The 23,296-nt window shown below is 33.7% G+C and overlaps 3 protein-coding genes across 3 annotated transcripts; 2 read left to right on the top strand and 1 right to left on the bottom strand.

Annotated features, from left to right (window-relative positions):
• The first annotated feature begins 65 nt into the window (after positions 1 to 65).
• On the top strand, positions 66 to 1,565 carry spn-F (Protein spindle-F). Its single transcript, XM_065301849.1, has one exon. It carries the CDS (start codon positions 266 to 268, stop codon positions 1,262 to 1,264), a length of 999 nt encoding a protein of 332 aa, XP_065157921.1. The 5' UTR covers positions 66 to 265; the 3' UTR covers positions 1,265 to 1,565.
• A 181-nt stretch (positions 1,566 to 1,746) lies between these two features.
• mRpL32 (mitochondrial ribosomal protein L32) lies at positions 1,747 to 3,233 on the bottom strand. The gene is made up of 3 exons (XM_065301851.1): positions 3,098 to 3,233; positions 2,141 to 2,386; positions 1,747 to 2,078 (listed from the first exon to the last, which is right to left on the bottom strand). Exons 1-3 carry the CDS (start codon positions 3,183 to 3,185, stop codon positions 1,816 to 1,818), a joined length of 597 nt encoding a protein of 198 aa, XP_065157923.1. The 5' UTR covers positions 3,186 to 3,233; the 3' UTR covers positions 1,747 to 1,815.
• A 144-nt stretch (positions 3,234 to 3,377) lies between these two features.
• qless (decaprenyl diphosphate synthase subunit 1 qless) lies at positions 3,378 to 21,473 on the top strand. The gene is made up of 8 exons (XM_065301846.1): positions 3,378 to 3,572; positions 14,879 to 15,076; positions 16,400 to 16,539; positions 17,227 to 17,368; positions 19,430 to 19,519; positions 19,868 to 19,999; positions 20,063 to 20,257; positions 20,324 to 21,473. Exons 1-8 carry the CDS (start codon positions 3,378 to 3,380, stop codon positions 20,543 to 20,545), a joined length of 1,314 nt encoding a protein of 437 aa, XP_065157918.1. The 3' UTR covers positions 20,546 to 21,473.
• Positions 21,474 to 23,296: the final 1,823 nt, after the last annotated feature.

The raw sequence follows: 23,296 nt of genomic DNA, 5'->3' as shown, positions 1-23,296 counted from the left end.
TTAAAAATATAAGTATTAAACTTAAAATAAAAGCATATTAAGTTATTAAATTATAAATAAGTAGTTTAATAGCTAATAGCAATAAATCATACAAAAAATTTGTATTTTAACTTAATTTTCTGCTAAAAATTAAAGTTTTAAAATGTGTGTCATACTTGAATATGTTTGACATCTAACCACATCCTTGTCCAAAGTAGTGAAAACAAACCAAGCAGAACTTAAGGGCTCTTTTAAAGAAATGTATACTTCTAGTAAATAATTAATAATGGATGATTGCCCAGTACCTAACAGTAATTATGCCCTCCAATTGGCGCTACAAACAATGAAAGAAAGGTGTATGCAGCTGCAGAAGAGAGTAGCCACATTACAAGAAGAAAACATTGCACTAAAAGCCAACTCACCACAAATCCATGACAATATCTCACATAATTCACTAGAAATTAAAGTCTCCAAGCTAACAGAAGAGAGAAACCAACTGAAAAACACCATAACAATGGTTGCATCAGAGAATAAACAGCTGTGGTCAAGTCTTTCCAGATTAACCCATGACAGCAAGTCTTTTGGTTCCAAAATAGACAATCTAAGCCCAAATGAAAAGACTCACATGCCTCTGATAAGATCCAGGACTTTCACACAAGAAGCACCTCATACCAAACATCTACATAAGGTTTTATCAGAGAATGATAAAGTCAGCTTAGAACTAGAAGATATTTCATTAAAACTACAAAATGATGAAGCAAATCACATAAATGAAGATGTGGCTGTGCCAGAAATAGACATAACTAGCCTAGAAGGCAGCTTGGATTCCCTAGGATTTAATTATCTAGAAGATGAAGATATTGATGATTCACTGAGTGATTGCATTGAACAGCATTTGATTGATTTGAAGAATATTAAAGTAATGCTCACACATCATAATGACAAGTTGAGGACATCTGTGGATCATTTGATAATACATAAATTAGATTTAGAAACAAGCAAAGAATTGCAAGAGAAGAGGAAATTGGAGCGATGCGCGACAAAAACCATTCAAGTTAACATTGAAGATGAAGAAAGGGAATTGGCGAAAGAAAAAGAAAAGGAGGAGAGTAAAATATCTGAACAACAACATTGGGGTACACCGGATAGTTCCTTGAAGCTGGATAGGAATAGTGATAAGATTTGTCCAATGTGCAATCAGAAATTTCACTTTGATGTGGATTTCGATGTGTTTACGCGGCATGTGGAGGAACATTTTTTAGACAATAATCTGTTAAGGTTATGATTAATATGAGTAAATTGTATTTATTTATTGCATGTTTTCGGATGTTAAGGTGGAATTTTATGGCAGTTGTGTTTTTATATAATTTCTATCACTTTGAAGCACTGAAAACTATGAAAAATATTTCTAAATAACAAAATGGCCGTCTTCTACCGCTCGAACTGCTGTTTTTTCTATTTTTGAATGCGTTAATTCAGTAAATCAGCTAAAAAATTATTAAAACCTTATTGTAACAATGATTTTGTTCCTAATTTAGTTAAAATTACGTCCAATTCTGCAAATTTTTATGACATCTAGGCAAAAATCACAAAATGGCGTCTGAACTGTTCCTTTTTACCTTTTTGAAGAAAATGTTTTTATTTACTAGGTACTTACTAAGTAAAGTTAAGTAAACACTTACTGTACGCTATACTAGGTACTTAATAATATTTAAGATGTTTTGGAAAACTCAAGTTATAAATCACTCTCAAATAAAAAATATTCACTTTTGTACCAATTATTATTGATATATTTGATTTAAAGTTGATGAAAACTATAATACTACTTGAACATATTTATCCCAATTGATTCGGTTTGACATCTTTGGTCGTAGCTGGTTGCTGTGTTGTCTTTTCAGTTAAATTCTTACTAAACCAAGCAGGACGTGTGGTTTCCATCTCGACAATCCGCTTACCCTTCCAGAATTCAGCTGGTTTATCATCTTTCTCGCCTTCGTAAAGCACAACGACTTCTTTTTCAACCGGCTCCAGTTTCAATTCGGCTTGGATTTTGTCTTGCATTCGTTTTGTTTCTTCTATGACTTTGCTATAACAAGTAGCTGCACAAATAACAGAGTTTTAATTAATTTAATTCTTTTTGTGTACAGAAATGTAAACTTACGGCACAGTTTACCAGCTTCATGGTCATCCCCACATACGTTGCAAGTTCGAATGTTGGTTTTCGGTGATAACATTTTCCAGTTGTACTCTGGGAGGCCAAATCGACGTTTTTGGCGTTTTTCTAGAGACCTGCGATGCTTAGGCACGGCGTATAGGAATGCATCATTAAGTATATCCTTTAAACTGAATGATTTTCCTTGTTTTGTTGGTGTATCATCAAGATGTAACACATTTAATGCATAAGCTTCTGAAATATTAAAATATAATATAAGTATATTTATTAATCAGCATAAAATATTAATAATTATTCATTTTACTAACAATTTTGTATGTAACTGATCTAAATAAATCATAAAATGTTATAAGACACTTTTAGATGTTAAAAAGAAGTAGAAAGCAAGCAAATAATTAATTTTTGTATCTTGTGGTATGCTGAGAACATGTTTAAATGCAAATTTCTACCCCAAAATTATAAAATTACAAAATAACTAGCTAAAAATCAAAAATTTATTAATTGGGCACCTTTTATAGCATAATTACCTATTACATAGGTGAAAGTTGTTACTGCTTGAAATGTTAGGCATTATAGAATCATATTTTTGTTTTAACACAAATTTTAATTGTTGCAAATTCCTCTAAGCATTGCACATGAGCAATATTCTTCTGAACAATGGTTTTGCAGTTTGTAACTAATAAAATTAGATAATAATTTGAGCTGCTTTTATTATTTTGGTACTAATTAACGTTCTAAAGATAAATTAAAAGCAAAATTTCGTGCAATTTGATGGTAAATATTTAAAAATACATAAGCATTAATCCTAGTTTAATTTATATTGTTATCTCGATGAAAATGCCATTTGTTGGTAATTTGTTTGCGAGTTGTCAAAAAAGTAGGGTTAGGTCAGCATGCTCGTCGTGCTGGGCTTGCAACCATTACATAATTTCTAACATTACCCACCTGGTGGAAATTGTCGGGCGAGCGCGTTCGCGATGTGCAGCTCGAGCCTCCGCAGGGCGAGGTGAACGTTGCGCAGCAGGCCGGCCATAATATTCCAGTGAAATCCGCCGAAAAATTCCAAGCGAGCAGCAGCAGCGTGCTGCGCGAGTCTCAGGTGACGGGTGGTGACGGCGGCGACGGGGCGATCAGCTGAGTGCGCGCCTCAAGAGGGGACGCAGCGGCGGGTCGTCGGCAAGTCGCGCGAGTCTCTTCCTCGCCGCGCGCCACATCAGTCTTAGCGATGGCTTGCGCTGGGTCGAGTAGGTTGTGCGTTCGCGTGCAGGAGAAATTGTTGTTGTGCCAGTGGGGGCATGCACAGGCGTCGCGGCGCCGCGCCGCCTCCACGACGACGGCGGCGGCGACATCGCTAGTGCAAAACGCCGCCAGTGTCGGATTCAAGCCCTTCCGGATACCCTTCGCCTACGACCAACCACAGGTAAATCATCCCTTAAACATTTACTCAAACTTTACACTGATTTAAATTTTTTTGCGTATATTATGCAACCAACATTACGCGTGTGCCCTTTGACCTTAAATCAAACCAACACAAAATTTGACAGAAAATTGTTTCAAGTTTAATCGATTCAGTTGTAATATTCTAAGTAAGTGTTTATCACATATTTGAGCAAAACACCTGGTGTAAAATGGCGCACACAAATGTGTTATAAACAAAAAAGGTTGAAGAAAGTGAAGAGAAATTTCTTGGAATTTCATTTCACTATCACTGTGCTTGTAATGAATATTTGCCGATGTAGCGTTCGTCTCGCAAACGCATTTCTTATTATTTCGCCAATTGCTAACAGCCGCAAGAAACAAATAACATATTTTAAATAAAAATTAAGTTGGCATTAATCAAAAATACGAAACCACATGAAATTCGTTGAATTTTACGCGTTATTTTTGAATTAACAGTAATATCCGCTGCAGAAACAAAAATTTAAACGTTTACACCCAGATTTTAAGTTTGAGGGAGAGTTTCACCGCGTGTATTAATAACAAAATCGAAATCGTTTGAAAGTTGCGCGCGTGGTGATGCGATGTGTTTAATAAATTTTTACACACGTCGCTTGTTAGGGCGATTAGTAGACTAGAAACGTTTTGCACGAAAACGCGCACCCGAATCGGAAGAAATGCGCAAAGAAAACGCTTTCAATGTCGGATCACAAACGGATTCAGTTTTACTTTTATTGCTTATGTACACATCAAACCACAATAAAAATACGCGAATGAAATTCGTGTTAACAAACGTTTTCGACGTTTTATTCAAACGAAATTCAAATTTTAGCCGCATAATAAAAAGTAAAAGTTGTCTTTCATTGCATTATGGAATAAATATTTGTCCGTTTTGACATTCTTTATTAGTGGATTCATATTCAAATCAAAATTTTAAACAACGCGCGTTGTTTTTGAAGTTTTTCAACGCGCAACAAGTGAAAATGTTGATTTGGTTGCATACAGTCAACCGCGAATTTCATTTTTCAATAAAAAATTGCTTTCCGAATAAAATGCAGTAGAAAGTTTTTTCAATGCAATTTAATTGCACACGTGTTCAATTACTTTTATCGCATTGGAAATATTTGAGTTTAAATGAAAATACGTCGAAAAATCTTTACGATATTGTTTTCTATGCTCAGTCTGTTTAGTCTGTTCACTAAGTGCGTTATTATGGTATTATAATAATTAAAACGCCGAGTGGCTAACAGGCGCGTAATTAAGCCGTGTGTGCGTGCACTTAATACGTCCACGGAATTACACGCATTCCGATGCACGCGAAACATGCAGTCGGAATATAAATAAATCGTTTGTGTGTGTGTGCGCGCGCGCAAAAATGTGATATATCGCTGATAGCAGCGGCTTAATGCGGCAATGCGCTTGCGCGCCGATTGCGATTGCGCTAATATCGTAATGTGGAGTCGCGCCTAACTTCTGGAGAGACTTGATACGCATAGAAATAGAAAGAAAGCGATCGCGCAAGTGGACTTTCTCGCGCGCGCCGTCTTCGTCTGAACTTTCTTTTAAACGCACGCGCCGCACGCCAGCCGCCCAATAAGCCAATATGTCAGGAATTCTATGCAAACAGCACACTTAATTTCGCAAACTTGAAAAACTCTAGTTGTACAAGTGTACAAAGAAAACACAACAAACATTTAATCTTTTTTCATGTAAAACAAACAAAAAATCATTTTTTGAACGTTTTATCATTTTAACATAATTAATTCATAACTTTACTTAAAAAAATATTAATTTTCTTTGTTTTATTACAAATTACAACACATTCAATGACATAACAGGCTCTAAACACTTGGATTTTTATGATTTTATAGTTTGAATGACCCGCAACCAAGTAACCAAGGTCCATAGTGTGACTTTTCGCTGTTTATTAAGTAAAAGCTTTATGAATCGTCACTTTTTGTGTCAAAACTTTTACGTACTTGAATGCCTCTTTTGTGTGCGCATGCGCAAACATTTTTCGGCGCTGAGTGCTAACGATTTCCTGCATGTCAAGGTTCGATTTTGATGATATTCGTGTGTGTTCAAGAACTTGTTGCACAATTTCAACGCAATGACAATTATCCGCCACGCCAAGACACTGTATCATTCGGAGATTTAAGTGCTTTAACATGTTTTTTAACATGTGTAATGAATATCATTATAAAACGCTTTGAATGAAAATTTTGAGTCAAGTTTAAAGTAATTACACTGTAACTTTCTTACGGTTAAGTGTCTGAGGTCAAATGTTGAATTTTCTTTTGAATTAGCGTGATGGATGAACTTTTCAAGGTTTTTTGATGATACATGATCTGTAATTATCGATTTTTTTGATTTTTTTGTTTAAATGTGAATCAACCAAGCGTGATTACATGAATCGGTCTTCGGTTCTTTCTCAGAGTGAGAGTGGCCTTGCTCCCCCACAAGTGGGTCACACGAGTTAAACAAACCTTACACTTGTTTGACACTAACTAAGTGGGTACTTACTCAACTCACTTGAATTAATAATTAATTTGAGAAGAGTGTCGGAGTGAAATTTGCCGAATTTATTCGTTGTATTGTTCTTTAAATGTGATTAGCATTATTTTTTGCAGTTGTTCTTGCAGAATCACAACCGCCTTTTTGATGTGAACGTGAATTTATTTTAATGTGAAATTACTGCGGCAGGTTTCATTCAAGTTAATTTTGCAGAGCTGTTATTGACCGATTACCGAATTACCTGCAATTACTCGCTCTCTTCTCGTCAGCGTACGTTTTTTCTTGTTATATAATCGATGAGTTGATGCCAATTCACAGACAGCATCTCCGTTGGTACGTAATTTGATCAAGACTTGTTGTTGCTAAACTTTCTCAAGCAAGTGCCGTTTTTTTCTGTTTCATTGCATACATTTTCGCACTGGATGCAATGCAATAAGAATTTTAATTACTCGTGTAGTTAAGAAACAGAATAAAATGTTTATTTATTTATTCATTCATGGAATTGCTTACACAGGTGAATTTATTGATTTTTTTCTTTCTTTTTTTGATTTTTTTCTATGTCGTTGTTTTATGTAACGCGCAAATATTTGCGTTTGACATTAGATTGTTTTGTGGCACACTCGGTTGAAAGTGAAATTCCACGCACGACGAGAAGCAAAAAAAATCGTACACACACCGAAAGAATGCGGACTTGTCCCAAATTTGACGAGCGCGCGATTTACAAATTGTTTATGCGGCGCGTATATTTACACTTTTGATTTGCGTTACGCGGTCAAACACGTAAAACATCTTAGGATGCCGTGTACGAGGACAATGTACGCTATTATTGGTTGAAACAATAGAAATTATTATACTTAGCATTAGTAGTTTAATACAATATTTTATTTAATTATTCAGAAATATTGAACGGTGAATATACGAATGGAAGCTTGATACTTGGTCAAGTAGAAAGTCGTAGTTTGGGCGGATTCAATGTGTTTTAAGCTAATGGCATAACAATCTGGTTAACGGACAATTTTTCGTTTTATTTGCCATTTTTAACTTATGCATATTACTTTCGGTGGTTATACAAGTTATTAATTTCGACGCGAGAATATTTATAGCTTTATAGTTTTAATAATTTATGAATTACATCTCAACTAATTAAATCATATCCATAATTTTGTTATAACTTATTCAGTATTTAATTTTGAATCTTTCCATGTTCAGATTTATTGATAACAATGTTTTATGAAGAGTTAAAGTGCAATTATCTATCAAATTCCATTCTTTTTCAATTAAATTGAAAATTTACCTTTTATAGCATTGTTTATAGCATTTTTTATAATAATATAGTAATTACAAAATAATATTACTTTTCTCTGATTTATTCTGCACTTATATGCACTTTTCATTAGATTATTAATGCTATTAATGATTGTTAAAATGATAAAAATGATTCAAAAATGAATTTTTCATCTGTTATTCAATAGAAATAAAATAAAAACGACAAACATACAACAAATATGTTAAGTCTTATTTAGTTTAATAATTAGAAGAATTTTTAATGTGTAATAACATTTTATTGTCATTAAAAACAATGAAATGATCGCCACATTTTTATTTTCTATTTTATTTTCTACATGAAAGAAAATTTATAAGTAATATATTCGTTGTTTCAAAGTTTATTGGCACTCAAACACGAGTGATTTAAATAAACCGACGATAAATATGAATTTAAGGTGTCCGCCGCTCGTGCCGAATGATTTATTTCACTTTAAAACGGCGAAATGTCGCAATTTTATTGCGATTATCGCAGATTGAACGTGACATTTCTTCACGTTACTCAATAATATTCTTTGCTCGTCGCTTGTTTCTTCTAGTAGTAGTAGTAGTAGTAGTAGTGGTTTGCATCCAGACGAAATGAAATAACGCATAAAATTACTCAATCGTTTTCGCATTAGCGTGGTGCGTTCATTGTTGAATCGGTCGTAATGCGCAATTAGGGGGAAAATGGCGCGCGACGGCGTCGGGAACTTCTACATCATTAATTTTTAATTTAAATATCTAAAAATAAATTAATATAATCCTCTTAAATATTATTATATTAAATATTTTACATTAGGAGTAAAATTTAAACCATTTTTAAAAATTTTATTGATAAATTCGAGTAAACTTTGTAAACTTATTGCATGTCGATGAAGATAATTGGACAAATGACCAACAATTGCGCTGACAATGACACACTAACTGTAATGACACCTCCCGGTGCCCGGCGTGTTAGTCTTTCATTTATTTATCTATCAATGATAATGTAATGCCGGGCGCGATTCGCAACGCTTTTTATTTTCTTTTGTCCACGTGTAAATAATTATATTAATATTACATAATGCGCCTGTAATGCATATAATGCCTTAATGCGCCGTTTTCACTTTTTTGCTACATCTATCTGCGCTCGCGCCGGCGGATTATAATTCAATAATCGCAACTGAACACGAACGCACAATTTATTCGATTTGCTAACGATGGTAGTTATAGTTATAATTTGACTAATGAGTTTGACACATTTTTTCAGACAACAATTTATTCATTTTTTACTCTTTTACAGTGGTAAAGTGTTAATTAAATTTAAATTCTCGTTAAAGTTGAATTCTCGAATAAATAAAGATAGAGATTAAATGAAAAAAAAAATTGTAATCTTGCGCAGTATTATTATTGCAAACCGCATCTCGCGGTTAGAATTTCTGCGACGAGTTGCAGACGAGTGGAAAACACGTGTAAAACAATGTGTTGCAATAATATAATATTCATGTTCTTTTACACTCTTCGATTCACGCTATAAATGATAATAAATCATTTATAAAATTTACGAAATATAACTTGCCACGTTTATAGTCAGTAAATTTTAAATTTCTTTCGTTTTCGTTTTTTTTTCTTTTGTTGTTTTGTTTGTTGAATGCATTTGATGCGAAATGCGCGCGGATTGCACACCGATGCGCAATAGAATCTAACTGTCTAATGCTTTAGATAGGGAATTAATTAGAGCTTGTGAATTTGTTCTGGTTAGTGCTAAAAGGTTGAGAAATGTGCTCGGGTAACAGAATTATAGATCTGAGATACAAACATTATAGAAAAGTAAATTATTTTATAGTAAAAAGTCTGATAAAATAAAAATTATTTTATTTATCTGTGCAATAATTTATTAAATTAATTTTTATTATTTTTATATTGTTGTAATAAATTCAGAATATTGTGAAATAATGCGACAGTTTTCTCGTGTTTTGCAAATTTAAAATTTTCAATTTTGTTTAGTTTTTATTTAATAACTTGAAAACTAATTAACTTTTTAAAATAATTATTTTTTACTAATTTATTAAATATTAAATTGTGGATATTTTCATGCCAAAAATTAATTGTAAACATTGTTATATGATAAATTATAGACCAATTTAATTCGTGTCTATACATATTCAGTCAACTTTTGTCATCCAATTTTAATTGTTTATAACTTTATGTGCAACTAACCTTTGCTTGCGAATATTTGGTTGAAAAGTAGCGTAACTAATTACTTTCTTGGCTCTTGCGCTTAATATGAACCGACTGCGGGTATAAGACTCTCAATTGTAATTTAAAGAAATGAAAAATGCTCATAATGTATTTAGAATTTAGTCTTGGTTTAATTTGCATAATTATACCAATAATTGAATATCCATACTAACTTTCATCCTTTATTTTTCACTCTTTTGCTTTTTCTTGATCATTAATATCTATATACTAAAATTTGTAAAAATTTAAGGTTAAAGTTTAATGGTTTTTGCGTAAAAACGTCAAAACCAACAAATTTTCATTAATTTAAAAAGAAAAAAATTGAAACACTTGGTATAGAATTTAATCAAGAATTTATTTCTGCAAAAACTACACATCTACCTTTTATACTTTCTGATTAATTAAATAATATCCATTACTTCTACCTGTATTCAACTCCATACCTATTTTATTTTCATTCATCTTTCATCCAACATCAATTATTCAAATTTTATTAGCAAATATATCATGTTAATATCCGATGACTAATACGACTCAATTCCTACTGACTAGTTGGTACTTCATTTCACATGATTGTCAGGACAATTCATCGATTTAAATATTTATTGATATAGATTTCAATCACTATTGTACTGTATCGGTTGTAAACAAATTATTGACTTCTTACTTACATTATAGTACCTATATAGTTTCCATTCGACATTTTCTATTGCCTACAAAATTATTCACGTGTTACGTTTGTGTTGGGCTTGTGTCACTTTATAAATATTAATATTTATGCTTCCATATTTGCTTCCATAATGTAGATACTTTCTCCTTGAAACTATTTGATCGAAAATCATGTTTTAAATGTGTCAAAATTTTCGCCGATGATACAAAATCTTTTAAATCTTTAAATTTGCACGTTGATATATTTTTTATATAAATATTTGTATAATATTATCAATATTATCAATTTTATCAATAGTGACTTAAGTTAAATAAGGAAAGTGTTTGCGTATTCCACCACATGTTGTTTAATTATCACCAACTTAATTTAACGCGCGTTGTATCGAATGATTCGATTGTAAATCGGCTTGGTTTCAATTCCGCCTTTTCATTGAGTCCGCTTAAGCTGAGTTTTAAGCCATACCTGTTGATAGCGTTGCGCAATCGTGTGGAAGAATTTCGAGCAGGTTTGTAGGCCGTCCGCGCCGCTCGATAAACGGGCATTTTCCTGCTTTTGTGAATACCAACGACGCAAGCCAATTGGGTGGCTGCGACGCATTTCCTCATACGCCACTTTTACGCAATGCACATCAATTTTCAATATCGGTTCAGTTATTGCTAAGCATTAAGTAGGATTTTTCTTTGAGTAGTACGCGCGTGATAATTTTAAAAGCTTAGTTGAGAATTAATTACTCTAAACTTATTTGTACAACTATAAAATTTACAGTAATTATTCTTATTTAAATTCCTTATTTCACTAAACAAACATTTTGTTAACCAGTCTATTGAGATAAAAGTTATTAACAATTAAAGTTAAACCTACAAAAATTTCACAATTTTTTTAAAAACGGATAATTAGTTACTCAAAACTTATTTGTACAACTATAAAATTTTCAGTACTTATTCTTAATTAAATTCTTTATTTCACAAAACAAAAATTTTGTTAATAAGTCTATTGAGATAAAAGTTATTAACAATTAAAGTTAAACCTATAAAAATTTCATCATTTTTTTAAAATTTTGATAATTTGTTATTAGATCACAGAAATTAATAAATTTCCATTTTAATAAATGCAAAATTTAATGCTAAATAATTTTGTAAAAAAATCATTATGATAAGTTGATAAGTTTTTGAGTTATCGTAATATAACTGTTCGTACTCCTAAAAATTTAGGAAGTCTTAAACACGTTTTTCCAAATTGACGAAATGAATGTAAAACGCTAAATACGGTCGAAAAAGCAATAAATTACGTATTGGCTGTGTTGATTTAGTGAAATTTCACATTCCTGCCCGTTTCATCGGTGAAATATATTTAAATTAATTCCAAACAATTCAAGACACACCAAAAATTCGTACGAAAACCTCTCTATAAACTTTTTACCTACTTAGATATTTACTTACACATGAATTAACATAAATTAAGTTGTTTAATAGTGTTTATTGGACAATAAACAAATAATTTCTAAAGACAAAAGAAATAAAATCTACCGCTTTTTCTCACTAATTTCAAAGATTATTTGTGAAATTGCCAAATTATCTGAATACAAGGACAAATTGCACGCAGCGCCACAAATCGATTAATGACAGCTTCGCGCATGAATTCATTACTTAAGTCAATCAAATCCAACTTAACTAGTTTTTGGCATGTAATGCAGGTCATGGCTAAAACTATCCAATTTTTATCTTGTTTTCTTCGATAAATGCATCGAGAATAACATAATTATTTTTAAAACAAATCGTTTTATAAAGTAAATATTAATTTGTCATAATTTATGTGTGAATAGGTCAGGATCAAACCTGATCAGAAAGTTTTCTTTGTAAATTCCTCGACGTATGGATATTAATCCATAATTTTCCTACTTTATGCGCACAATACATCGTAAAAGTCATATAATCCTAGGTGAAATCAACAAACGATTTTAATTTGCTTACACGCCGAGATTTATTTATTTATTAACATGTAGATACTTATTTGATGCGTTGTTATGTTAAGCATTATAATTACGTTCAGGATTTCATGCTGAAATGGTTTATACTGCGGTGGCGTTTAATGAGCATCCTTCAGTTGTGATTTTGCAATTACTCGATGCAAATCCGAACAATTCGATACAACAACAACAACAGCAGCGTCTTGACATGCGAGATGAGCGTGAAGGTAGTAAGTGCGTGTATAATTAACGCACAATTAGCGTGAAAACGCAAAGGACATCGAGCGCTTGCATCAATAAAAACAAATCGTAAAACGTTCGGTAAACATAAAAATTGAAAACAACGTGTTATTTAAATATTTTACAACAATAGGTGCAGCTCTTTAAATTGTGACGTCAGGGTTTAGTAACATCCGGTATTAACTGAGATTAAGTGTTTTCAACTGTAATAATAAAAAAATAAGAAAAAGGAGCTTGCGATTTCCTCAGGATAGATTTTATTCCATAGTAGCCGAATTAATTACTTTCTTGTTTCTTGATTCTTTTTTTGCGTTGACTTTGTCAAAAAGATTCTAAATTTTAATTTAAAGGAATGAAAAATACTAATAATACAGTTTTTCTACTTCCGCTTTTAAAGAGTCAGTTTTTCTATGGTTTTGAGGCACAAAAAATATTAACATTATACAATAAAGTACTTTAGTCACGACCTTGGTCGTCCGTGTTTAAAGTACCACTTTTTGTGCCTTAAAATCGTGGAAAAACAGGTGCTTTAGTAATTTACAATAGAAGAAGTAATTTACTTGCTTTTCTTTAACAAAAAACAAAATTTCTTCCAATTTTTTTTAAATAATTTATAAAATAATGATTTTATTGTAATTTTTGCAATTATTCTATTCATTAGTATAAAATATAACACAAAATCAAACAATTTTTCTTGTATATTAACAGGAATCTACTGCTCAAAAAATATAGAAGTAGAGGTGATAAATTTCTTTTATTCATAGTTTAACACCTTTTATGTTTTATTTTTGCCATAAAAAGTAGCCTATTTTCTATTTTGATGAATAAGCTCTAAAATTTTTCAGTTTCATCAAAATTGATTCAATAATTTTTGCGTGAAAGAGTAACAAACAAACAAATATACTCACATACGCATTGGTAATATGTATTAGTTAGGATTTTGTAACCTACATATTCAAAAAGTTACAAAATGATGTGCTATTTTACACACTTGTATAATCTCACAATAATACAACAATAATAACACTAATAAAACCACAAATAATCTATATAATCAACAAAAAACACTATATAATCATATGTGTTGCATCAAACAATCTAATAACAACAATCATCAGCCACAAATTTGATAGAAACATAATTCTTGCAACATTTTTCGGCGCTACTTTTTTCGCTTCTAGAAATAATTTGATTTTTACATTCGACATGAATGTCGAATGCAATTGTGCAAGAAAACCTTCAAATTTTACCATTTCGTATGCAATTTCAATTAAATTACCAACTGCACACCCACAAGTCAACGATTATGTATTAATTAATTTTCGATGCATATTGATGTCAATTACGCGGCGTGCTGCAATATTTGCGATATAATTAAAGATGCAGCATGGGACGTATCAGATTCATCGTATTAATGGAATCTGTGTTGCGTAGCTAAGCACATGATCATTAATTAGCGACTGCAACTCTTGCTCATTAATCGCGTTCGGCTAATTATTGCACAAATACGTTGTAATTCCATTTTTTTCTTGTATTTATCATAATAGAAGAAATATAAGAAACAAAAGATTAATTAAAAATAATATAATTAATTAATTGATGGATAGATAAATAGTAATTTGTGATTACACCTTGAGATGTTACTGCAGGTTATTATAACTAACCTAAAAAATAAAAAGAAATAGAAATAAAAACGTGAATGCACACATTTTACTTTCATTTGTAGCGAAATGAATAAACATCTGTTTGGGTTGTCTAATAGTAGTAATAACCGACACGTAATTAACGCTGCAAGAGAGTTATATGGTGGTAAGTGTCATGTTTTAGTTATGACTCCATGAAGTTTTTATTTCATTTTAAAATTTACATTTTTATGACACAAAATGTGATTTTAATTTAAACTTACGGCTAAAATTAGAATTTTTTACGATAAATTTAGTTTTTTCTTTTTTTTTGTTTAAATTTAATTATGTAATTATTTAATAAGGATTTATGTATTTTCACGTCGAAAGTGTTAAAAATATCAAAGTGTAACACTTGCGGCTCTAACAACAAAAAATTTAAGTGCTTATTGTTTAAATTTCGCAAAAATTTTGCTGCAATCAAAGAAAGGAAGATGACTGCATTCACACTAGCTACGCATGCGTGTAATTACACATTGTTCAAGCATTCTAGTTGAATGTGTAAAACTTGTAAATTCAGCGAGATTATCTAATTATTTTTTGACAATGTAATGTGAACAATTGAATTTTAAAGCAAAGGAAGTGTTTTTATTTATTTTTTATATTTTTGGTGATTTAAACGTTTTAGAAATTTGATATTTCGAATAAATGTTTAGGTCAAAAGTTCTAAAGTTCACGATTTGTATTTTCAGTGTTTGGTGTCGGCCGCCATGACAGCGTCGTCCTCATGTCTACATCCGTGCAATCGTCCGGAAGTGCTCACGACCGCGACGCGAAGGAACTTCGCCACGATGCGAACGCAACAGCCCGGATCGATGCCCGAGTATCAGGTGGATCCTTACTTGTTGCTGGATGACGATCTTAAGGATGTGTACGGATATATTAGACAGGTAATATAAATTAAATTAAATGCATAGCTATATAATCCTAACCTCACAATTAAAGACCTAACCTTAAAGTTTAATTTTTCTTTCTGAAAATAAAAATCGTGTTGCAGTGAACTTAACACGTGTAAAGCATGTATGCCAAAGCCATTGGCCCAATAACTCGATAATTATCGGTAATTTTGCATCGGTTTAGCACTCGGTGGCGCAATACGCGCACATTCTCGGCGGTGTTTCAAGGCTCGCGCGCGGTACCGCCGCTCTTGAAGTCGCTCTTTGCGAGATCGCACGCTGCAATCGATTACTTTCGATTAGACCGTGTATTTAATCTATACGCATGCATTTATAAAAATAAAAAAATACAATCTGTACAAGGTGCAAGTAAGCGCTTGGCGGTTAATTGGATCGTGGCGGTGAGTTCGTTCACTTGCACTGCAAACATGTTTATTAGGTGTGTGTGTATGTGAGATGTTGTGACATACGCACTTGATTCTGTTTGAGCATATGAGCTTTGACGAAACGCGGTCACAGCGTGTGGTGCGTTGGGATTTTCATTTTTCTTCGGGTTATTATTACGCGCTGCGAGATATATTACGCGCGCACTTAGATTTGACCCTGATTGGCGTGTTGAATTTATTTATTAGCGTGATTTATTGCTAACCTACTCGGATTGCTCTTCTCGTGGGGAACCAAGTGAAGTTATTCGTGAAGTTATTTATCGATACGTGTATTAAGATTATTTTGCAATTGTATTTCTATAATTATTCAATTAGGTTTTTTGCATAGTTTATGATTTATTATAGATATTTGCGAACTGATAATAACATAATAGTATTTCTGTGTTATTCCTACAAAACAGAGAATAACAACACAAATAAAATATTAAACAAAACATCGCGAAAATAAATTAAATCTTATAAAGTTTCCGATTGTTAAAAGTGTTAATTTGACAAGATATGCTAAAGTTTTTGTAACAACGTTCATCTTACGCTAATTTCTTTACTTCCAAATGCGCATGCGCAAGCTCCACCCTGTGACTAAAGACCGTAATTAAACTACTTTAGTCACGGCTTTAGCCGTCCGTGATTAAATTATCACTTTTTGTGTCTCAAAATCGTGGAAAAACTGTAGAAAAAAATTCGAATAATAAAAGTAACTAAAGTCGAAATATGCAGATTACACTGAGAAAAAAAAAACGAAATTAGTAATAATGCAGAACTCTTCTCTGTTTATAATTGACACATGACTCAATCATGTTTTCGCTCATTTTTTTATTTTTTATTCCTTTTACCAGTTTTTTTTCTTAAATTTTTCTTTATATGTTCTTAGGCATTACGTAGGAATACCTATCAGGAAGAACTGCACGAAATAGCGACGTATTACTTCGATGGACAGGGCAAAGCTATACGACCGATGGTGGCGATCCTCGTCGCCAGAGCGATCAATTATCACATGTACAAAGAAAATAGGTGAGTAGTAAATTTCATTGCACACGATCCAACATTACACATCCAACAAAACGTGATTGCAACTCGATACTTGTATATCCAATACCCACTAACATTTAAAATCGTGACTAAATTCACATCCATTTCTTTTTTCAATTTTAACCACGAGATAGATATTAATATCTTTTAATTTAGTGAAATGTTTAATGTCGTAATACGACACATCCAACATCCGTGTAAGCGATATAAATAATTTATGTACAACTTGAGACGTTCTCCTTACTCTATACTAACATCCTCTGCATTCGGAATTTTTGGGAAGTCGAAGAATTTGTTTCATCACCATCAAGTAGATGTTAAAAAAAAACTTGAGAAGCACGTACGAACACACCGCGCCTCTTGGATATTATGCGTGTGTAGTAATTGCTCTTTCGTCATTGAACCCGTTACCCTCGACCAGCAAGCGAAGAGAATCTGTCTTCGGTCTTCAGCTTCGATGCAAGTTTATCTACGAATGTAGATATTCATGCTCGGATGAGACTTGTTCTTTAAATTACACATGATTCTATTAGCTGGCGGCGCATTCGTCATTGATTATCTCGTAACCAAATCAAATTACCGGGCTATCTTTCGCTGGAATTTTTGTGTGGATGGTTTTATTTTATTTTTAATTCATTTAATGACCGTTGAAAATTTTATGCATTGCAGTGGTCTGCTTACTTCACAAAGGGAAGTGGCAATGATTTCGGAAATGATCCACACCGCCTCTCTAGTCCACGACGACGTCATCGATCAATCGGATTTCCGCCGAGGCAAGCCCAGTGTCAATGTGATGTGGAATCACAAAAAGGTTTGACATTTTACTTCAACTTAAACTTTGTTAGAAAGTTGAGACGCACTTATTAGTTTATTATTGCGACGCGTCGTGTAAACAACGCCCAATGAATAATTGATGCGCATGCGCGCATGTACTATAACTAATTGTTAAGCGCGACGCATGTTGTGCGTAACTTTTTCCAGTTGAAAATTAATGTGATGTGGTCGCGTGCGTGCGTGAAATGATTTCATTCACATGCGTCGAAATTGCAATGGAATTTAGTGATATCTTATTAGTTTCTAATGCGGTTTGCGTGTTGCGGTGCGCAGGAAAGTACGTATTCATTATAGTTATCAATCGCAGATTGGATTAAATTGCATTTAATTGAGTCGACTTCATTAGGTCATGTCTGTTTAGTATGATAGCAATGCGCGAAATTGATATAATTACGGCATGACATTGACTTTGACTTTTTGTCCTATTTGTTTGAATTTTAAGTTGAATATTAACTGAAATGTTGAGATGTTCCCATCGTCGCATGAGTATTATCTGAATTATCTTAATAATCCGAATTGGAGACCAGACTTGATCGGATTCTGCGGTGAGCGTGCAGACGGCGGCGCTGGAGATTTTGTAAACACTTTCTCTCCTCTCCGGTTGTTGTGTCTTGCATATTGTAGTTTGTTCGATGAAGCGCCCAAAGGCAATTCCAGCCGATGCCGACAGACACAACCTGCCTGGCCTGTGTTATATAACGCGATCTTTTCTTTTTACCGACGTGCCCGGTCAGACAAGCATCTTGTTTGTGTGTCTTGTATTTTATATTCGTGTGGTCGACGTGGATTTATTTGTGTAGAATGAAAATTCATTTCTTAGTTAACGCTGCTTTTGTTTGAATCAAATCGAAAACCGAGGGGAATGTTTAGTTTAAATGTTTGGATATCAAGTTGGTTTGTTGGCGCAAATACGAGTAAGAAGACGATTTGCGCGTCGCTTTCGAGGAGCAGGTTCTTTACGATACGCAGTTTTTGATCTTCGATCGTGCGATCACTTTCACTGCGTTAATGTGTGTTCGCGTGAGCGCGAGCACGTCCCGGTATTTCACTTTTGCTATCTGCGCATAACAGGTGTTAATTTAATTATGATCGATGACAAATTCAACCTACTGTAGGTGAGATGTATGCTGAGATATGCGCAATTTAAACATATAGAGGGCGCTTGTTGTACTTAACCTAACTTGACTTAACCTAACATTTTCTTCACAAAACACTAAGAAATACGTTGATTTAAAAACTTTTTCTTGTACACTAGTCAATATTGAATGATCGCTTAAACATTTAGCTAATATTTAATACAACCCATCTTGCACCTACTCATTTACAGCGTCCATAAACAGCGATTACGCGGAAAAAAGAAAGTTATTTCGTTGTCGTGCCGAAACTGATTACGAATTGACTAAACTTCAACTCATCCTCATCTCGGCTGTGTTTTCAGAAACCCGAAACCAGAAATATATTCATTCCGCACCAGATTCTCTACATCTGCTCTTGAGCAGCTTGATTATACGCGTCTGCGTGTTTGTGTGTGTCTGTTTGGTCAAGTCGGGTCTTGAATTTTTCTCACCGGAGGGAAACTTTCCCTTGACATATGGCCTTTGCATCATCGCTGTGGATCCACAAGACAATTGAGTGAATGCGGACCATCGCGGGATATTGGACTGAAAGTTGAAATTTATAAATTATTACAACGCCTAGAGCCGAAACAAAACGATTAAGTACACACATGCAGAGAATCGAAATCTTAATTTGCATACGATGATCGTATGTGTGTGTTTGTATGAGTTTGGCCCGCGCGCGTAATTTATGCTTGCGTCACGATGTGTTAATAATTCGAAACGCGCGCCCGTCGAAAAGTTATAAAATCGATACGGATGCAAATAGAAAATTGTGCCGCTTAAGAAATCCACCAATATTGACATTATCACATGTTATTACATGGTCGAAAAATTTGCCGCTGTAAATTGTTTGCTTTTTCAGTTTTTTTTCAAATATGATATGGTTCCTTTTACTTATATGCGTTTTTTTTTCTTTATAGGTCACGATGGCAGGCGACTTTATATTAGCGGTTGCCTCAATGATGATAGCCAAATTAAGAAACGATGATGTAACTCTAGTACTTAGCCAGGTAAGTTGTCGCGCCGCTACAATTGCGTTTTCGCACGAGACTAATGCAGCTAATCGAACAGTTTTGCCTGTTGTGTTGCAGCTCGATGAACTCGTATTTTTCACTCGTGCGCGTGCTTCTGCGTCACGTAAGAGCATCGCTTAATTGTCAGCGGTTGTAATTTATTTACAAGTGTGTGCATTATTCGCACACACCACAGTTGGGCAACCTGTGGAGCGCGCCTGTCGTAAAACTGCTTTATGGACCATGTTTTTTCGATAAAAATTTTGATGCGATTGAGCAAACGTAGAGAAAAACAAAGAAAACGCACGCATGTTGAGGTTTTTATGTGGTTTAATGTTTGTTTAGGTAATTACTGACCTAGTCCAAGGCGAATTCATGCAGTTGGGATCAAAGGAAACGGAGAACGAACGATTCGCACACTACCTCACCAAAACTTATCGCAAGACCGCATCATTGATAGCAAATTCAGTCAAATCGGTAAGAAAATTTTATTTTTTGCTCCAGAAAATAGTTTTATTGATTTATTTGTGAATATTTTAGGTGACAATGCTTGCCGGAGCTGATGAAGAGCTCGCCGAAGTCGCCTATCAATACGGCAGGAATTTAGGACTCGCTTTTCAACTTGTTGACGATTTGCTTGATTTTGTATCATCATCAGCCGCAATGGGCAAACCGACAGCTGCGGATTTAAAACTCGGTTTGGCTACCGCCCCGGTTCTATTTGCTTGTGAGAAGGTAACTTTCAAAACCAAATTTTAATTTTAATATTTTTACTTAAAAATTTTTTATTTTACATTTCAGTATCCTGAATTAAACCCTATGATAATGCGACGTTTCCAAGAACCCGGCGATGTTGAAAAGGCGTTTGAGCTGGTGCACAAGTCGCGCGGCCTGGAGCAAACACAATTTTTAGCCAAACAGCACTGCCAGGAGGCTGCACGCCTTGCGAACCTCATCGCTGAGAGTCCCTATCAGAAGGGATTAGTAGTGGCAGCCGACTACGTGCTCAACCGCATGAAATAGTATTCAGCACCGGGGGCGGCGGTAATAGCGCACTGTGGCGACAGGTGACACTTGTTCGAGCGCGGTTTTTATCACGTGTAGATATTTATCGAAAGAGTCAGTTGATTTTTTAAACGTTTGTATGATTGAAATAAACTTGTAGGATGTCCAGACGCATTTCCAGATTTGGTTGACGGTTAAATATTGCGACACGCACACGGAGAATAATAAAATTAATTAAAACATGCATTAAAATGCATGAAATTAAGCTATATGAATGAGTAAACGTAAAACTTAAAGTTATTAATGTTATTACATATGTTAATATTGTTAAACTATACATGAAGAATGCAATAATTAAAACGAACAATCATCTTAAGATGATTGTCACAGTTGAGTAAGAACACGAAGTAAAATTTATAAATAACGGGTTGGTATTTATTTATCATTCGACAATATTATGCACAATTGTTATAATATTATGTAATGCTTTAATAATGCGATGTAATTATCTTGTAAACAATGTAAACAATGACACAACATGTTATCATTTTTGGGGTGGACAGCAATTGTGGAATTTGAAGCTAAGTGTCCTTAAAATATTAGAAATATGAACGTGCCCCAGTTCTTATCTGTAGAATAATCTATGTAACGTCTTTTAAAAGTTTTCATTTTCCAAACATGCTCAAATAATGTTTAATTGTTTAGAAATTGTTTAAAATATAGGTATGCGAGTGCACCTCGATAGTATGCAGTAAATTAAATTCAGTGTTAGCTGTAGTTGAGTATATTAAGTACCAGTATATCTATATTATCATGAACACACTTATATGAGTATATTTTTCGTTTTCGTAATTATTGTAATTAAATATTGCAAATTTAATTATTGTAAAATTATATGAATAGGAGTAACTTACTATAAATAAAGTAAAGATATATTAGCTACGCATATTGAATGTTAAGAAAACACCACTTTAATAGTTAATGTAAAATTACGCTATGTTTTATTAATTTTAATAATTTAAATTCCGGGACTCTTAGTTGTAGCATTCAGAGATGGCGGTAGCATGAACTAAAAATCATAAAATAGAATTGTATTGTTTATTTCTCTATTTATCGGCAAACGTGGGCATTCGGCAAGAGAATTGTGTTTGTTTTGAACACTATTTACTTTCTTATCGCTTGCGCCGCTTGGAATGCAACGCATGAGATTCACGAGTGTCGTCCGTTGCCTTCCCCGCACGCCGCATGTTGGCGCATCTTAGTTTAGTTTTGATCGCAGCCAACGCGCACAAGATCTCGGGCTATCGACGCGTCGGCTTTGCGCACCTCTTGCTTTCTTATCATAAACTATCGCGTCGTTGCTTGCACTGTTTGCAGCTAGTTTCGTGTCGGTCTCTGGTAAATCCAGACACTGCAATATCTTTTCCTGAATTCCGTTTTATCTTTCGCACTTTTTGGATATATGGTGCATCAATCTTTTCTCCACTGTTATTTGAATCTTCATCCTCTGACGAGGAATATTGTTTTATAACTCTTTTTCTTATTCGCTTTTTTTTTAATTAGGTATTAATTACTATATCTTTTTCACTATCTGAACTAAGTGGTCTTCTTCGGTTCTTCCTCATGGGTGCAATAATTTCTATAATTTGATAGTAAATTTTAAGTTTTATATTAATTAAACGTACAGGTTAATTAACTAACGCAATTGTCCCAAAAATGAGGTGGACTTGTAGATACTAATTAATTGAAATTACCTTCATCGCTGCTTTCCGACATTATCAATAGTAAATACCTTGATGTAACTATAAATGGAGTTAGGCCACTTTCAAACCACACGGGTCAGTTATTCAATTAATTCGGAAAACCTATGTGTAAAAAATGTACCGTATTTTCTCTGAATATAAAGCAATCTGAATATTTCTCGCGACTCGTATTGTTTGTTCGGTCTTCTGTTTTCTAAATTTGCATTATATTCGATCAGCAGTCGACTATTTAATTTTTACTTGCAACTATAGTAATGTTATTTACTCTTTGCGCGATTATTGTCCATAATCGCTTTATAATCTTCGTAAATGTAAATTTTGCGAGTTTAGTGTAGTTTTGTGAGTTTAGTGTGTTTAGTGTAGTCGTACTGATTCACAAACAATCTGTGAGTGGGTTCCGTCGGACACCGGCCGGTGATTGTTTGTGAACGCCAATAATAAATTAACTTGTGCAAAGTATTTTTCATCAATCTCGGAACACGGACCTGGTAAATATTGTCATTGCTATAATTATAGTTTCCCCATAATTTGACCAAAGGTGATTCATATTTACCGGCGAAAAATTAAATATGAAAATTGAAACTTTTTATTGCGGATGTTGTTATAAAATGTTCTCGCCATTTGAGCAAATGAGCAAATACTTTTCCGCTTTAAGAACCTTCAATCCGTCTTGTTCTATTAAATTAAATATCACTAAAATAATTGATGTAAAATCAGGCAATCTTTTGGCATAAGAAATCTGAATTACACAACTCGGATGTCGCTAGCATGAACTAAAAATCATAAAATAGAATTGAATTGTTTATTTCTATATTTATCGGCAAACGTGGACATTCAGCACGAGATTGGTGTTTGTTTTGAACACAATTTGCTTTCTTATCGCTTCCGCCGCGTGGAATGCAACGCATGAGATTCACGAGTGCCGTCCGTTGCCATCCCTGCACGCCGCATGTTGGCGCATCTTAGTTTAGTTTTGATCGCAGGTAACGCGCCATATGAAATTCGT

This window comes from Atheta coriaria, unplaced genomic scaffold (genome assembly GCF_025399875.1).
Source record: "Atheta coriaria isolate IRGN ID8LTWV9N9 unplaced genomic scaffold, Caltech_Dcor_3.1 hic_scaffold_4_pilon, whole genome shotgun sequence".
In the NCBI taxonomy this organism is placed as follows: Eukaryota; Metazoa; Arthropoda; class Insecta; order Coleoptera; family Staphylinidae; genus Dalotia; species Dalotia coriaria.
Note: the sequence above shows the minus strand (reverse complement) of the source record. Positions and strands in the feature narration are given on the sequence as shown.